The sequence below is a fragment of the Myotis nattereri genome, assembly GCF_964212035.1.
Source record: "Myotis nattereri genome assembly, chromosome: 1".
NCBI lineage: Eukaryota > Metazoa > Chordata > Mammalia > Chiroptera > Vespertilionidae > Myotis > Myotis nattereri.
The window spans coordinates 160,587,914-160,604,918 of record NC_138075.1 but is presented as its reverse complement, the minus strand read 5'-3'; the positions used below and the strand labels follow the sequence as shown (position 1 = coordinate 160,604,918).

General features: G+C 42.8%; 1 protein-coding gene across 2 annotated transcripts in view; it reads left to right on the top strand.

The window, feature by feature from the left end:
* NFKB1 (nuclear factor kappa B subunit 1) overlaps positions 1-17,005 on the top strand; it is a gene marked incomplete at its 5' end in the record, with an annotated part of 130,242 nt that overhangs the window by 61,294 nt on the left and 51,943 nt on the right. For both annotated transcript variants that reach the window (XM_081085577.1, XM_081085578.1), the window contains one exon: positions 12,369-12,517. In XM_081085577.1, coding sequence (XP_080941703.1) covers positions 12,369-12,517 — 149 coding nt within the window. The remainder of the gene's footprint in view (positions 1-12,368; positions 12,518-17,005) is intronic.

Genomic DNA, 17,005 nt, shown 5'->3' with positions numbered 1-17,005 from the left:
AGTCATCAGGGTGAGGCCAGCAGAATTTATCGGGCCAAAACAGGCCAAGATTTGGCCATGTGAAGGGAGGGCTTTGCACTGCTCAGCTGTGTGAGGGAAAATAGCCTCCGTTGGAGCGCCACACAACTCAGTCTGTTTCAGATTCTGCCAGGAGCCTGATCTCAATGGGGTGGGGCTGCTGAGAGTCATGAGGATGGGGTTAGTGGATCTCCCGTGAAGAGGAGGTATTGGTAGGGCTTAGAGAAAGGGAGAGGGGACAGTGGGCCCCATCCAAGAGCCACACAACTCAGTCTGTCCTGGATTCTTCCCAGATCTTGGCACTGTGAAGCCACCAGGAGTCGGGAGGGTGGGGCCACTGGGGTCCCAGAGAGTAGGGGTAGACAATCACTTGCAAGGGGGAGGCTCCAGTCAGGTATATAGGAAAGAGGGGAATGGCTCCACCCCAAAGCCACACAACTCAGCCACTGATACCCCCTGAGTCTGCCCAGAATTCTAAGCCCAGGTTCAGGCAGCTGACTCCTCAGGAGAATGCAAGCTCTGCAAGGTGGGTCTACAGAGAGGCCAGAGGGTGAAGCTATTGCTTTCTCCTGGGTTGATGCTCTCTCCCCAGAGCCACAAACTCTAGTGACTCCTCATGCACTCTAGTCCGCTCTGCCCTCCCTCCACCAGAGCCCACAAACTGTGAATGAGATTTTGTGTATGGGCCCTTTATGAGGGTGCCTGTGTCTCTAGTAGACTCCTGTCTCTCCCTGGAGGACAGAATCCCTGCTGATTTTGACAGCCAGACATGTGGGTGCCCCTCCCTGGCTCTGGTGCTCTGGGGTAGGAAGCCTGGCTTGGGATTAAGAGCTCAGGCTTCTCAAAGGGAACCTTTGTGGCTGAGATATCCTTCCAGAATTTCAGCCCCTGCCATGGGAGTGGAACCAGCCCTTTTCATGTCTCTCTGCCCTTCCTACCAGTCTCCTTGTGGCTTCTTCTGTAAATCCTGGGTTATGAAACCTCTCTTCACCTAGTCTTCAATTGGTTATTCAGGTTGATTGCTCTATAATTTTGTTGTAATTCTAGTTTGTTTCTGGGAAGAGGTGAGTCTAAATCTTGGATCTCTGGAACCAACCTTTGATGGTTGTTTTCCACCTACCTTATCACCTTGGCCAAGCCCCAGCACAGTGGCAAACTATATGTCAGAGTTAAATTTTATTTGTGAATTGAATTTATAAAAATTAAACATGTTTTAGCATCTCTGCACCAGTCTGTCTATAAACAAAAGCTACTTTTCTAACTGAAAAAACCTAAGGGAGTACAGTTGCTTCAAAAAATAATAATAATACTCTTATAAATAAAAATAGTGCCAGGGTTAGATGTTTCTAACTGTGATTTCAAGCCCAGGAGTTAGTAGAATTCACAAGTTAGTTGGCTTCGTGTACTCACCTTTTCCCAGGACTTTTCAGAAATTCCTCGGGTAATCCCTCATAGTTATATTAGTGAGGCGAACCCGGTCACATGACCAGTTTAGAGAATTGCAGGGATTCTTCATGAGTTAAACTCAGAGTTTGGGCTGAGATAGATAAACTAAGGCAATGAGAATAGAGGAAAGGGACATGTATCAAAGGTCGGGGGGTAGGGGTGCCACCTGGCCGACATTTGGCAACTGATTACACATAGAAGACAGCAGAGGACTCCAAGATGAGAGGAGGATTTTGGTGCAATTGCTTAGAACCGTGGTCAGCAAACTGCGGCTCTTGAGCCACATGCGGCTCTTTGGCCCCTTGAGTGTGGCTCTTCCTAAGCCTTAAGAGTACCCTAATTAAGTTAATAACAATGTACCTACCTATATAGTTTAATTTTAAAAAATTTGGCTCTCAAAAGAAATTTCAATCGTTGTACTGTTGATATTTGGCTCTGTTGACTAATGAGTTTGCCGACCATTGGCTTAGAAAGATGGTGCTCCATTTAATAGGGGTTGGAGTAGTTTCAGAAGGAAGGCCATTTGTTCAGTCTTGGGCAAAGTGAATTGTAAAGATGTTATGGACAGGAAGATCCCTGAAAGCAGCTGGATATGTTACAGATGCTTAAAAGGAAATGAGTGTATGAGGTTTAAATTAAGGAGCATCTGAATGGAGTAGACCATTAAATCTTGGAGACTAAATAAGAGTGTCAAGAGAGTGATCATGGTGAAGATTAGAAATGAACCAAGTGGATGTCTGACAAAACTCTTTGAGGAAGAGGAGTGCCTGTTTGGAAGTGTCCAGTGAAGTGTCAGGGGAGAGTTGTGAGGAGGAAATGGTGACATGTTCCAGGCTCCAGAGAGATTAAGATGAAGAATAAGAAATGTCTAGTAGGTTTGGAAACATGGAGTCAACATCACCTTTGAGCATTTTTTCATTTGAGGATTAAGGGAATTAGTTAACTTGCAAAGGGATGTGGATTAAGTAGGAGTTTCAGCATCGGTGATTAAAGCTCTTCATGCATACTTGGTAAGGACAAAAAGAATGGCACTCAAACAGGTGTAAGTACCTTTTAAGAACCTTTCTCATTAGATTACACAGAAAATTGAATGAAAAAATGGTTCTGTAGGTCTTGGTGTAGTGCCTGGCCCATAGGTTTCAATAAATACTAACCATTACAGTTGCCATCATCATCATCAGGAAAGGGATTGTTTAGAGCAGAGTTTCTCAACCTGTGGGTCGCGACCCCTTTGGCAGTCGAACGACCCTTTCACAGCGGTCGCCTAAGACCATCCTGCATATCAGATATTTACATTACTATTCATAACAGTAGCAACATTACAGTTATGAAGTAGCAACGAAAATAATTTTATGGTTGGGTCACAACATGAGAAACTGTATTTAAAGGGCCAGAAGGTTGAGAACCACTGGTTTACAGTAAGGGAGAAGAGTGTACATGTTTTGTGGGCTAAACAGAAGGATTTCTGGACAAGAGGAGGGTAATCCAAGGAGGTCTGGAATAAGTATGGCATTAAGGGCCAGACCAGAGTGGTTAGCTCTGGAAAAGGGAACAACTCTCCATTTCTCTGAATGAGGAAAGGATATCTGATAAAATAGGGACATTTTGAGCCTGGGTAACAGTAAGCAGAAGAGCAATTGAAGAGACTTGCATGCAATGGTTTCCATCTTCTCATTGAAGTCAGAAAGAATCTTAACTACAAATATGTGCTTAAGGCATGAAGAGACAAGAAGCATAGTCATTCATTTTGAACCTGCTATATATCAAGAACTGTACTAGACACTTGAAATTATCTCTTTTAATCCTCGTGAAAATTTGAAGATTATGTAGCTGTATTCACAGTTTACAGGTGGGAAACAAGTCAGAAAGGCGATGTGCCCAAAAGCGCACAGCTAGCAGTGGGAGGAGCCAGGATTCAGGGCAGGTCTGTCTGACGGCAGAGGCTGTGCTCTTTATTGCAAGGAAGCTCAGCAGTTTGCAGTCTTGGAGGTGTAGCCCTGCGCTGCTTCTGATAAGGTCCTGGGGGAGGGCGGGGCACGGGAGTTGGGGGGGTGCGCGGGGGTTGGGGGGGTATTCCAGTCAGTCACCAGAGTGAACATCAGAGAAAGTGCCCCTGTTTTGAGGAACTGTGCAATTGGGGTGAATCAGAAATGTAAATTCTAAGTCCCTGAGGGTGATAATAAGGCAAGGAATGGAGAAAATGTTTGAGTGAGGCACTAAGACTTCAGTGCAGTGGGCGAATGCCTTTGGGGCAACAGCAGCAGGGTGGGAAGAGGGAAAGATGGCGGGGTGGGGAGCAAGGGGGGACGCCTTGGACTTTGAGAGAAGAGTTGCTACTTTGGTGTTCCAAGGGTGATGATTCAAGAGTCACCTTCCCTTCACTTTCTCACAGCTGCCGCCATGCCTACCCCTCAGAGCCCCCACCCAGACACCTTCTGCCAACTTAGGCTAATGTTCTGCTTGGGTATATAATAATCACATCCTAATTTAAGTAGCCTACTGAGAGTCTACACTAGGATCTAGCCTATTTTTAAAAAAAGACAAAATAACAAAAGAATGAATATAGTTACCTTATTTCTACCCCCTACCTAACACAACTCTTTATATTTTGAAAAATTGCCTTCCACAGATAACATTTAAATCATGACTTAGTTATTTAATCACGCCTTCACTAAAGAATTAATTATTGAATGCCCACAAGATGGCAAATATTGCAAGCGCTGGAAATATAACAGGAGAAATCAGTGCCCCCACTTTCTAGAGCAGCCGTGGGCAAACTACGGCCCGCGGGCCGAATCCGGCCCGTTCAGCTGTTCTATCCGGCCCGCGGAGCCGAAAGAGTGGAGGGTTCTCTTGCTCTCCCCTCTGCTCCTTCACCAGCAGCAGTGTTAACATGTATTAGTTCACACAAACACTCCATCCATGCTTTTGTTCCGGCCCTCCGGTCCAGTTTAAGAACCCATTGTGGCCCTCGAGTCAAAAAGTTTGCCCACCCCTGCTCTAGAGCTTCTCTTCCCCTGGGGAAGATAGGGAACAGTCAACATTAGTGAAATGTGGAGCGTGAAACAGTAATGAACACAGGGAGAAAAATAAAGCAGGGGAAAGAAGCAGAAATCGAGTGTGGGAGGGGTGAACGTTTAGACATTGTGGGTGAGCAGTCCAAGCCTCCCTGAGAGAATGGCATTCCTGCCAAGCCCCAAGAAGTTAGAGAACATGCAGACATCCAGGGAAAGAGGCTGCTAGGCAGAGGACGCGGCAAACGCGGAAGCCCTCAGGTGGGAGCTGAGCTGGCAAGATCCAGAACAGCGAGGAGGCTGGTGCGGCTGCATGGGATTAGCAAGAAACAAAATCGAAGAGGAAAGGTGGGCCAGAGCGCCCAGGCCTTGTATGCTGTGGTCAAGACTTTGGCTTTTAAGATGGAAAAGCATTGGAGGGTTTGGGCTTGTTTTTCTTTTTTTCTTTCTTTTTTTAAAATATATTTTTATTGATTTCAGAGAAGAAGGGGGAGGGAGAAAGAGATAGAAACATCAATGATGAGAGAGAATCATTGCTCAGCTGCCTCCTGCACGCCTCCTTCTACTGGGGATCAAGCCCACAAACCCAGGCATGTGCCCTTGACTGGAATCGAACCCAGGACCCTTCAGTCCACAGGCCAACGCTCTGTCCACTGAGCCAAACCGGCTAGGGCGGGGTTGTTTTTCTTTAACTTCTTATCATGGAAGATGTTAGTCATATATACACAGACTAATATAATGAGTCCCCTTGTGCTAATCATTCAGTCGGAGGACATTGAGCAGAGTAAGGAGACTGGCATGACCTGACTTGAATGGGATCACTCAAGGCAGTGGGCAGGGGTGCGCACAGGGAACGTAGTTAGGAGCAAAAACTCAATTTGGGATGTCTTTTGGAGGTCTGACTACATATCTATTTTATGCTTTGTTCAGAGAGAGAGAGAGAGAGAGAGAGAGAGAGAGAGAGAGAGAGAGAGAGAGAGAGAATACACATACTGTAGGAATGGGGGGAAAGAAATGGTACCAGAGTACCACTATTTTAAACTTTATTTTCTGTTAAGCATAAACCCAAGTGTCCCGAACAAGTGGCTTATAAATAAACATGTGTAGCACGACTCCTCCATAAGTTACAAATTATCTACTCATTCCTATATTCTTTAGCAACCATGGACAACTGGGCCATGCAAAGGGAAAGGATTCACTTGTAGTTTATTAATGAGGTAATGGCACCTGTTGAGGTCCAAGTCCCCAGCAATTTTGGGAGGTAGCAACAGTGGTCCTCGAATTTCTGAAAGAAACGTAATTTATAAAAAGCTATATTTTATGTAATGAAACTGAAAATTAAAATAGAGCAACAAAAAAAGTAATTCCAGGTCAAAGTATGACAGAACACTCAAAACTGTCAGAGCAGTTACATGTACACAGAGATTTTATTTGTCTTCGTTGGTGAGACCCTCTTAGCCCATGCCGTTGTATTTAATGGCACAGTTTGCCCTTCTACTCCCAGCCTAACAACTGCACTGTATGTGCTGTTCAAAAAAGCAAGGGCATTAAACAAGGCGAAAGAATGGGAACGAATCAACAGAGATCCAGGAGCACTTTTGTCAGCAGTGAGTGGGTCGCAGAGGGTATTTCCTGTCACGCCACCTGGCTGAAACGCCACCCTTCCATTCAGCAGACTCGGGAGGAGTCCCAAGGTCCTCTGTGTCATGGCTGTCTGACCTTGTGGCGTGCCACTTGTTCATCGGTCTGAATTTCTTTTTCTTATCTGCGAAATGGGGATGATCATGCCAACACTGTCTACCTCGCAGGGTCATTGAGAGGCCAGGGGTGAAGCAGGTTACTCATAAATAAAAGAGAAGGAAAGAAACTGGTGCTTCCTCGGGACCTGCCGTGGGCCAGGCACTGTGCAGTCCTCTCAGGTCACGTTGTTGGCCCGTGTTGTAGATGTGGGGCGTGAGGTTCAGAGAGGCCACTGAGCTGGAAAAAGGAAGAACTGGGATTTGACCCCAGATTGGCTCAACCTGAAATCCCCTGCCTTAAAAAAGAAAAGAAAAGAAAAGAGCCCTAACCTGTTTGGCTCAGTGGATAGAGCGTCGGCCTGTGGACTGAAAGGTCCCAGGTTCGATTCCGGTCAAGGGCATGAACCTTGGTTGCGGGCACATCCACAGTAGGAAGTGTGCAGAAGGCAGCTAATCGATGTTTCTCTCTCATCAGTGTTTCTAACTCTCTATCCCTCTCCCTTCCTCTCTGTAAAAAATCAATAAAATATATATATTTTTTAAAAGAATTAACTTCACTGAGCATCTTCTTGCTCTGCCCCAGAAACTGTTAGACATGGTTCTGTACTCTCTTGTTTAATAAAAGTTATTCTGTACTTCCTGGGTGCTCAACACATGAGAAGCAATAAAATCTGACTTTTTTTTAATCACTGAAAGAAAATATTTTATGACAACATTCTTTTCTTTCTTCTATTTTCCTTTCTTCTTCTTCTCCCTCTTCATCCCCCCTCTCACTCTCCTCTTCCCCACCCTCTCGTTCTTCCTATTCTAACTTGCAGCCTAACAGAGAAGAATCCATGCGTAGTTTAATAATGTCTGTGACATGATGTTTTTATGAAGGAGGGTTCCTTGAAAGAGTGTTCTTGTGCCACCTCCCAACAATCTCCGGGACCTCTTTCTCACAACACACATCAACACAACCCAGAGAACAGGTTTTTCAGGAATAGCTGTCGTGTACCAACACTGTGCTAAGGCAAAGGAGAACTACAAAACATCGGGCAGACTGGACATAGGGAAGTAAAAGTGATCAAGCCAAGTGGTACCCAGTATAATACAAAATGTGAGTGGGCTTTGGAGGTGGACACACCCAAGTTTAAAGGGCTACCCACTCACTCCAGTTATAGGAAAGATGGCAGTTCACTTGGTCTTAATGTGCCTCAGTTTCCTCGGCTGTGGAGTGGGGTGCCACGATGGACGTCCACAGGGCTGATGTGAAAACTGGCTGAGTTAACATGTTTCCTTTCCTTCCATAAAAACAGTAAGTCAGGACATACAGATGTGTGTATTCTGGGAATTTAACAAGCAAGGGAGGTAAGACGAGAACCCTATAGTTGCCACCTGGTTTTATCATCTTCTCATCACAGTAAGTTGCCTGTAGTTTTCCTGTCCTGCTCTAATGATAGTCCCAAAGAAAGGGACAGAAGTGGGGTTTGGTGGACTGAAGTGGTGAGGAGCGTGTCATGGAAGACTGAGAATTAGGTCTTACCCTTGAGAAATAGGTGGTTCTAGGTAGAAAAGAGAAGGAAGGGACACCCCCAGGTGGTAAGAACCACTTGAAGGAAACTGAGAAGTGGTGGCGAGTATGACTAATAAGCAGACTAACCACAGAGCCTTTGCACATGCTGTTCCTCCTGTCAGGAATGCTGTTCCCCAACCCCTGGGCTCCTATTCACCTCTTCCCTTGTTCCACTCCTATTCTTCTTCCAGACCTCAGCCCTCATTGCTCCTTCAGGGAGTTATCTCAGACTTCCTGACCCAGTCAGATCCCTACAATATGTCCTTTGTCCATGCTTCACAGTTATGTGTTTGCATTTATTTGTGAGAGTCTCTGATTATTATTGATCCTGTTCTTTAATTCCCACATTTAAAACAGGGGCTGTGTCTGTTTTGCACTCACTCTATATCCCTTCATTCCCTGAGTTACTACAGGGCATGAAGCATACAGGGGCTTAATAAATAATCATTGAATATGCCCTAGCCGGTTTGGCTCAGTGGATAGAGTGTAGGCCTGCGGACTGAAGGGTCCCAGGTTCAATTCCGGCCAAGGGCACATGCCTGGGTTGCGGGCTCAATCCCCAGTGGGGGTGTGCAGGAGGCAGCCGATCAATGATTCTCTCTCATCATTGATGTTTCTATCTCTCTCTCCTTCTCCCTTCCTCTCTGAAACCAATAAAGAAATATTTTAAAATAAATAAATAAATAAATGATCATTGAATAAGGGGATACATTTTGGTTATCAGTGAGGATAGGAGAGTTGATATTTGAGATTGCTAATCCCATTAGGTTCCAAGCACTGTATCAGCTCATTTAATCCTTCAAAACAATCCTGTGAAACCAAGTGTGTTGTTACTTTCATATAGAGGTGGAGAAGCTGATATCCAGAGATGTTAACCATCTTTTCCTATTGACCAGCTAATAACTGGCAGCAGAGGGATTTGGGCCCAGCATCTTGGCCTCTGAGCTCTTGGAATTAGCCGCATTGCTTTTTTCCCCTGCCTCTTCTTTAATTCTTGTCATCATTATCGTCACTTCATGAGGAAAACTAAGCAGAAAAAGAACTAGTTCATGTGTCACGTCTTACCTTCATGTTGACTCTACGTTCTGCCAGAGTGATAGGGTCACATTTACTCAGCAAGCACACTGGCCATTTCAAATTCTGATCCCCAGAAAATTCTAGACTACTTCTCTTAATCATGTACTTTGCCAGAGCATGGCAGAGTTGTTTTAAATAAAAGGAGGTGGTTTGACTAAGTTTGGTATTATCTGAGACCTTGGTTTCTACTTCTGACTCAAAAAGCAGATCTAGCCTGTGGTCATCAGTAGGTATTGAGTCATGAAGCTCCTGGAAGAAAAGTTTAATTCGTCAGCGAAGCTACAGAATCCTGAGCGCCCCCAAGGAGGGCAGCTGTTACTATAATAACATAATTATTACTAGAACATTAACGAAGTCCAATAAAATATGGCACTCTGGAAAGGTTACCCTAGGGATAAAAGGAGCCTTAATTCGTCATTTATACTAACCACCTGCCTATAGACGGGATTTGTTTTAAACATCATCTCAGGGCAGTTGTATTATTTAAAGATCTCTGGGTAGAGAAGTACATTATAGTAGTAAAAAAGGTACTAGGTAATGCTTGTGCACTATTGTTACTGACTGGTCAGTGTTCCAAAGACTTTACATGCATTAACGTATTTAATCCTCACAACAGACCTGTAAGGTCCTGTTATTATCCCCATTTTACAGATGAGGAATTGAACACAGCCCAAGGCCACAGCTAGGAAACGATAGACCTGTCTTTAAACCCAGCTCGTCTTCCCCTCTAGTACTTGCACTGACAGTGCCCCCCTGATAGCTGATTACTCAAGTTGTCATCTGTGCCTCCTTGTCTGTGACTGAAAACTTACCTTGTGTTTGAGCCATTAGTGTTTAATTAAGAGCCTGCTATGTTCAGACTCTTTCAAAAAAGATTCCACCTTTCTGGAAGATACAGTTGCTTTCTATAAACTTAACTTCCAAGGGAACTGCTATTCCAAAAAGTAAGAGGGAGGCTGAATAAAAGTAATTACATTCTCCGTAAAACAAAGGAATTTCTGAATCAACTGCAAGGAGCTCTCAGCCATCCTGGCATTTTATAAAGCACATCACACTCTCCTTCTCCCCCGCCCCCCCCCCCTCCATGTTAGAATCCCATTCCTCCATATAACCTGAAAACAGTACCATGTGTTTTCTGTCTCACACTTCAGCTTTCTTCCCTCAGTCAGTATTTTGGAAAGTCCACAAAACCCAGGGGCCTCCCTGTCCTTGCTCTGTGGTCTGTGTAAAAACCAGATGATGCCATGCCGACCTGAACTCTTTCAAATGGCTCAGCGCATTAGTCATCGGCAAATTTTTCAGGTACCTTTCCTCAGAGACTACCCAGTTCCTCATTCTTGCCACCCTGTAATCGTGAAGTAATAGAAAGAAAAAGATGTGAGTACTTTTGGGGGCACCTCCCACCTCTTCCCTTCAGTGACTGATTCCTTCCTAGTGGTGACATTGAAGGGCCCAGATATCCTAAGTGATTGGGCTTTAGTCACTGGATTCCTTCTGTTGTCCTGCTTTGGTGGAAAGCCTGCCTGATTTCACCCAAGTGAAGCATTTCGCCATGCCTTACACTGTTGCATTTCTGTGCTTCGTACACTTAAAAAGTGGAATTACATGATCTCTTTAGTGCTGCTTCCACTGTTCATTTACCGCTGAAGAAGCCCCTGTGGAGTGTGTCCTCATAACAAAAACCAGCTTCAGATGTCAGCACCAAACGCACAAAACTGGCATCAGCGATCCAGGGAGTATGTAGGGACAACAGCCAACTTTGGAGCAAACCCAGTACTTTCCAACCCCTGTCCTGTCCTGAAGGGACAAAGGCTTTCTGCCTGTTACAAAAGGTAAAGCATTAAGTTCATAATTAGTGTTATGCCCAGAGGGCTTTTTTAGATGCTATACCTGTTTAAGAAATTTTTTATCTGTGCTTTGAGGTGGTCAAAACCTGATTTGATCCTAAATATGTTTTGTGATTAGCTTGGCTCTACAAGGACGGGAGGCCACCCCCACAGGTGGCTGTGGTCCTTGGGAAGGCCTGTTAGAGGATTTGGAAGCAAACTCTTGCCGCAGAGCGGCCCTAAGGTTTCCAGTGGAGCCACACTGTTGGTTACAGGGTAGTCTCTCCCCCAAAACCTCCTAGGGAATAATCCCAGTTCATATCAACTTCTCAGTTCTTGCGATGAGAAATTAGATTGGGGGGAAAGCCATGCTGAAAAATCCTGATGAAACCCTGCATCAAGGAAATCTGGATCTGTTTGGTGATATTCTAGTAGAAGCAGACTGGTTGAAAGTCTGTTTCCAAGAAATTTTATTGGCAAATGTAGGTTTTTCCTCAAGTTCACCAGATGGGAGTCCGGTCCACTTGTTTCCCCTCCTAAGCTAAAGGTTGTTTGTGCAGATGAAAATACTTCTAATGACTGTGGAGTTGACTTAGGTCATGCACTTCCTCAAAAAGAGGCAGTATGAGTTTCAGAGATAGGATGACCAGCTCTTAGCCCTGTGTGCCAGGAAACCCTCTCAGTTCTCGGCAAACTGAGATGACTGGTCACCCTTTGAGGAGATACAATGTATTTCTAACAGTTTTGGCTGAATTTATGACAGGATTCTAATTCATAGGATTTGGGAAAGTGAAAACTAAAGCCATTGGTCTTTCCTGTTAATATGAGTTTAGTATTGGGGCTCTCTCAAAGAAGGAACCTGTGGTCTGCTCTAAGGATCTGAGGACCAACTAGAGGAGAAAGGTTGTCCAACTTCTCTTTGCTTAAAATGTAGCTGTTTTCTTTTTTAGTGGCATTATCACTTTAATGGTATAACAATAAAAAAGATAAATTACCGTAAATAGGAAAACCTGATTTTATAAAATAAGAGCTCAATAGGTGTCAGACATAAGGATTTGCATCTTGGAAGTGCACTTACTTGAACTAAAGAAAAGAACTATGATCTGGGTATCTGTAACTCAGTTATCAGAGCTCATAGCAGAGGGTGCCAGGCTCAGGTTTCCTAACCAATCACTGCAACCCTAGTCTGTGAGCTGGGGTGTCCATTGAAAACCTTCAGAGCCAGGTCCCTGGCAAGACGCTCCTTCCTGCCTATCTCACGGCAGAGATAAAATGCACTGCGCCTGATCGCGTCACTCCTCCCCTTGATTCCCATCCTCCATCAATCCCAGTTCCCTTCTGACAGATCTTTTCTACAGCTTTTATGACTGAAAATTGTGATGAAGGTGCAGATGAAAATGTAGTCTTGGTTAGCAGGAAGAGGGTGCTTCATGGCTGCCCAGCATCGTAAAGATGTGCTGTTCCAACTTCAACAGTACGGACTGTGTTATATTTGGTCTGCTACCAAAGAGTAGATCCTCCACATGCAAAACAGCCACCATTAGCATTTTGATGTATTTCCATCCCATCATTTGTTCATCACATACTTTTAAAAACAGAGCATATTTTTTTGACTTACTGGCTTGTCCTAAGCATTTTTCTGCACTGCAATAGAGTCAGATTCACTCACTTTTAAAATGTGCTTCTTACATAGATCTGCAACTATATGGGACCTGCAAAGGTTATTGTTCAGCTGGTCACAAATGGGAAAAGCATCCACCTGCATGCACACAGCCTGGTGGGGAAGCACTGCGAGGACGGGATCTGCACCGTGACTGCTGGACCCAAGGACATGGTGGTCGGGTAAGTGAGGGGATGCGATGCCAAGGAGAGCAGATAGAACATGGCAGCCAAGACTTGGACTGGAAAGGGCCTCTTCATGAGGGATCTTTCTAGGACCCTCAGAAGGCTGGAAATGTAAACGTGTGCCCTCACTTGGATTCTGAGGCATACAGAACCCACATGCTGGGTTTCCCTGAGGCAGCCCAGTTTGCACCTGTGGTCCTGGCCTCATTACTTATAGCACCTCCTTTCCCTGTCAGAAGTGGCTGATAGATTACCTGGCCACTTGATCTATGACACATTTGTGCCACTTTTAGCAAAATTTTTCTTCTGGAAATAAAGGTAAGAGCAAGTTAGAAGGAATAATTATACCAGAAATCAACACTTCATAAATGGTTTTATACTCTTGATGATTTCTTTAATGGACTACTGACTCTGGATTTATAGTGTGAACATTTTGAGCATGAAGTGGATAGATAAATATTGTTTCAGCTCTGTGCTACTTAGGGAGTGTGCCACAGGTAAGAAGTCAAGAAATGCAAATTTGTTTTGGCATTAATTAGACTTGAAATGTAAATACCAAGTGACTTCTTCATTTAAGGTTGGGCAGACCGATCAGACCAACCAGTAAAAGAAGTATTATGAAAATAAATTTAGTCCAAAAGCAGTAAGAAATTTAAAATTTATTTAATTTTTTAAAACATCTTTCAGGGTTTCCTAATACTGGTTTAAATAGCTTGTCTTATAAGTACCGCGCGCTAACCGATTGCACCACTGGAACTCCTGGTTTAAATAGTTTGTGATATAATCCCAGTTAATCTGGACTGCTCATTCAAAAGAAAGGAATTGCTTAAGTCAACTGTAATTAAGCTGATGGTGGCATTTCAGGCTTTGAATTCCGATCAAGTTTCAAGTCAGTTGTTATTGGGGAGGCCGAGCTTTCATGTTCCTAGGCATTTCTTTGTTTGACTGTGAAAATATTCAAGTGTGAAAAACCTAGAGAGAGAGCTTTCTTTTAAGTCACTAAAATCTGATGCTTTTGATGTTAGAAAAAAAAGGACTCTAGATTGGAGGAAGAAGCTTAAATTGATTTGAAAAATTCAACTGTGCTTTACATAAACTTGTTTCAACATCCTTCTGAAAGACTGGCCTGTTTCCTGTCGTGTGTCATGGTGGGTTCATGGTCTGTGTTGGAATAGCCTTGCAGTTCCCGACTGACCCGTGAGAGCTCTGAAACGCTGGGTGACTGTCAGGGTTTCAGACGAATGGACCACTTAGTGTTTCTGCAGATTTACTCCAGGCTGCTGTCAGTTTGAAGTGTTATTCTCTTTGGTCCTGTTTAATCTGTGTGATCATCATATCCTTTAGAGGAAATTATGGATGAAGTTCCCTACTAATAATATTTGTTATTATAAAACGTCCAGTGTGTTGCCTGTAATTTGGTGTTTCTGTGGTTTAGTTTAGTAACCTTTCAGGATTCTCGAAGGAACTAATGGCTCTTTATTTGGGGACCTACTGCAGAGTCGAAGTAAATTACATTTCCAAGGCAAGTGAGGAAATCTTTTACTCTTTTGCAGTCCTGGAGTGTGGGGTTCAATAGTTGGGAGAACACATTCATTCACACTGCATTCATTCATTCATTCATTCATTCAACAAACATTTTGATCACCTAAGTTCCTAAATCTGATCTCAAGATATCTGGTCATAGTGCTGCGGGACTTCCTAACCCTATACAATTTCCCTGAGAAATTTAATCCAGAGGATGCCACTTGAGAGTTGCAATAGACTCAGTAGCCTCTTGTTCAGTATTCTATAAAACATTGGTACTCCCTTTGTAATTTGATTTTTAACAGAAACTTTTGCTTGCAATATTTTCCAAAATGCAGTATTTCCTTCATGATTCATTTGTCTGTCTCTCTCTCTCTCTCTTTCTCTCCCTCTTAAAGTTTCCAATGTTAGAACCTGTTGCATTTTAGTTGAAAAAATATCATGCTAGTAGTTTGGAAACCAGAATTCTATTTTCATTTCTGTCACTCTCAACAGTAGGACTGGGGATAATTTTTTAAAACATGTTTTTATTGATTTTATAAAGAGGGGAAGGGACAGGGAGAGGGAGATAGAAACATCGAACAAAGAGAAACATCGATCGGCTGCCTCCTGCATGCCCCTACCAGGTTTTGAGCCCACAACCCAAGGCATGTGCCCTGACTGGACTCAAACCGTTACCTCCTGGATCATAGGTCCATGCTCAACTACTGAGCCACCCTGGCTGGAGTGGACTGGGGACAGTTTGCATGACTTCTTGAGAACTTGAATTTCTTCCCTTCTAAAATATGTGTTGAGCTACAGAATTCATCTCCAGGCTTTTTACATCTCCATAATTCTAGACTGAACTGACTTTAAGCTAATGTTATGGAGTAACACGAGCAGACTTGCCACATATGTATTTGTGGTATGTCATTGATTATTATTTAGTTCTAACTTGTAGGTAAGAAGAGCACATAGAGAAATCTAGGAAGATAGCCAGCGTTATTCCTTAGACTTGTCAATACTAGAAATGGAAGATAACCTGTTTTCAATAATATAGCTTAGGCGAAGAGTACAATATAGATTTACAAGCAGGGCACTGATCCAACACATCAAGAAAGCTATATTAAAAGGGACACTGAGAAGATAAATAACATTTAAATTATTAAAACCAAAAGAATTGCCTTTCTTTGGGGTTCTCAGTAAAACTTAGTTTCTATTTTCAAATATATTTTATCTATATTAAAATATTCATGATTGTGAGTTTGATTGCTTTAACTTGAGGCATTTGCCCTTTTAAATTTTTTTAGTTAGCCTTAATTTTGCCTTTATATTTTTTATTCATTTATTTAGTTAGTCTTTAGTGCTGGTCCTCATAAATATAATCTTAGTTTGGTATTATATTTTTGACCCTGAATATCAACAATCTGGTTCAACACCATTTTGGTTCTCTGAAATTTTCAGGCAATGGAAACTGTTGTTTGACTTTGCCTTGAGCAACCATCCTCACCAGTAATCACCACACCCTCCATTTGCTTCCTGGCAACCCTAATTTAGAGATGTGAAGTTTTTTGTTTTTTTTTTAACTAAAATTTATGGCATATACCAATTAGTAAGCACTAGAAGTAGATATATAATTTTAAAACATGCAAAAGAGGAATGTGGCCTTCCCTCAAGGAGTTAATGCAGACCATATTAAATTGTTGTTTCTGAGGGTCCAAAAACAATTAATTATTGGCCATTTCATCTGGGTCAGCCTTAGTACACACAAAAGGAGTGTTTGGAGAAAATAGGCAAAGTATGGACTAAGATTGTAAGTATCCAACTTCCAAATTCGGGTGTGAGTTGAAGGCTGCTTTTTTTTATATATAAAAATTTTTAAATTCTTGTGGGCCAAAGAATTTATGCACAGTGTCAAAATGGCAAGGAACTGACAAGCTTTACACAGGAAGAAAATATTTGTAAATCACATGTCCAACAAAGATATTTATATCCAGAATATCTAAGGCAAATTACTTTACAGACACTGTAGACTTCTTTTATTTATTTATTTTAAATTTATCTTTATTGTTGAAAGTATTACAGATGTCCCCTTTTTTCCCATTGACCCCTTCCACCCTGTACCCCTCCCCAGCCTTTCACTACACTGTTGTCTGTGTCAATGGGTTATGCATATATGCATATAAGTTTTTTGGTTAATCTCTCCCTACCCCCACCTTCCATCTGAGATTTGTCTGTCTGTTTCATGCTTCTGTGTCTCTGGATCTATTTTGTTCATCAGCTTATTTTGTTCATTAGATTTCACATATAAGTGAGACATGTGATGCTTGTCTTCCTCTGACTGGCTTATTTCGCTTAGCATAATACTCTCCAGGTTCTTCCATGCTGTCTCAAAGAGTAAGAGTTCCTTCTTTTTTATAGCAGTGTAGTATTCCACTGTGTAGATGTACCACAGTTTTTTAATCCACTCATCTGCTGATGGGCACTTAGGCTGTTTCCAAATCTTAGCTATGGTAAATTACCACAGCTTTTTTATCCACTAGTCTACTGATGGGCACTTGGGCTGTTTCCAGGTCTTAGCTATTGCAGATTGTGCTGTTATGACATAGGGATGCATATATTCTTTCTGATTGGTGTTTTGGGTTTCTTAGGATATATTCCTAGAAGTGGGATTGCTGCATCAAATGGCAATTCCTTTTTTAATTTTTTGAGGAAACTCCATACTGTTTTCCACAGTGGCTGCACCAGTCTGCATTCCCACCAGCCGTGTATTAGGGTTCCCTTTTCTCCACATCCTCACCAGCACTGGTCATTTATTGATTTATTAATGATCGCTATGCTGAAAGATTTGAGGTGATGCCTCATTATTGTTTTAATTTGCATCTCTCTGATGATTAGTGATTTGGAGCATTTTTTCATATGTCTCTTGGCCATCTATATGTCTACTTTGGAGAAGTGTGTATTTAGGTGCTTTGCTTACTT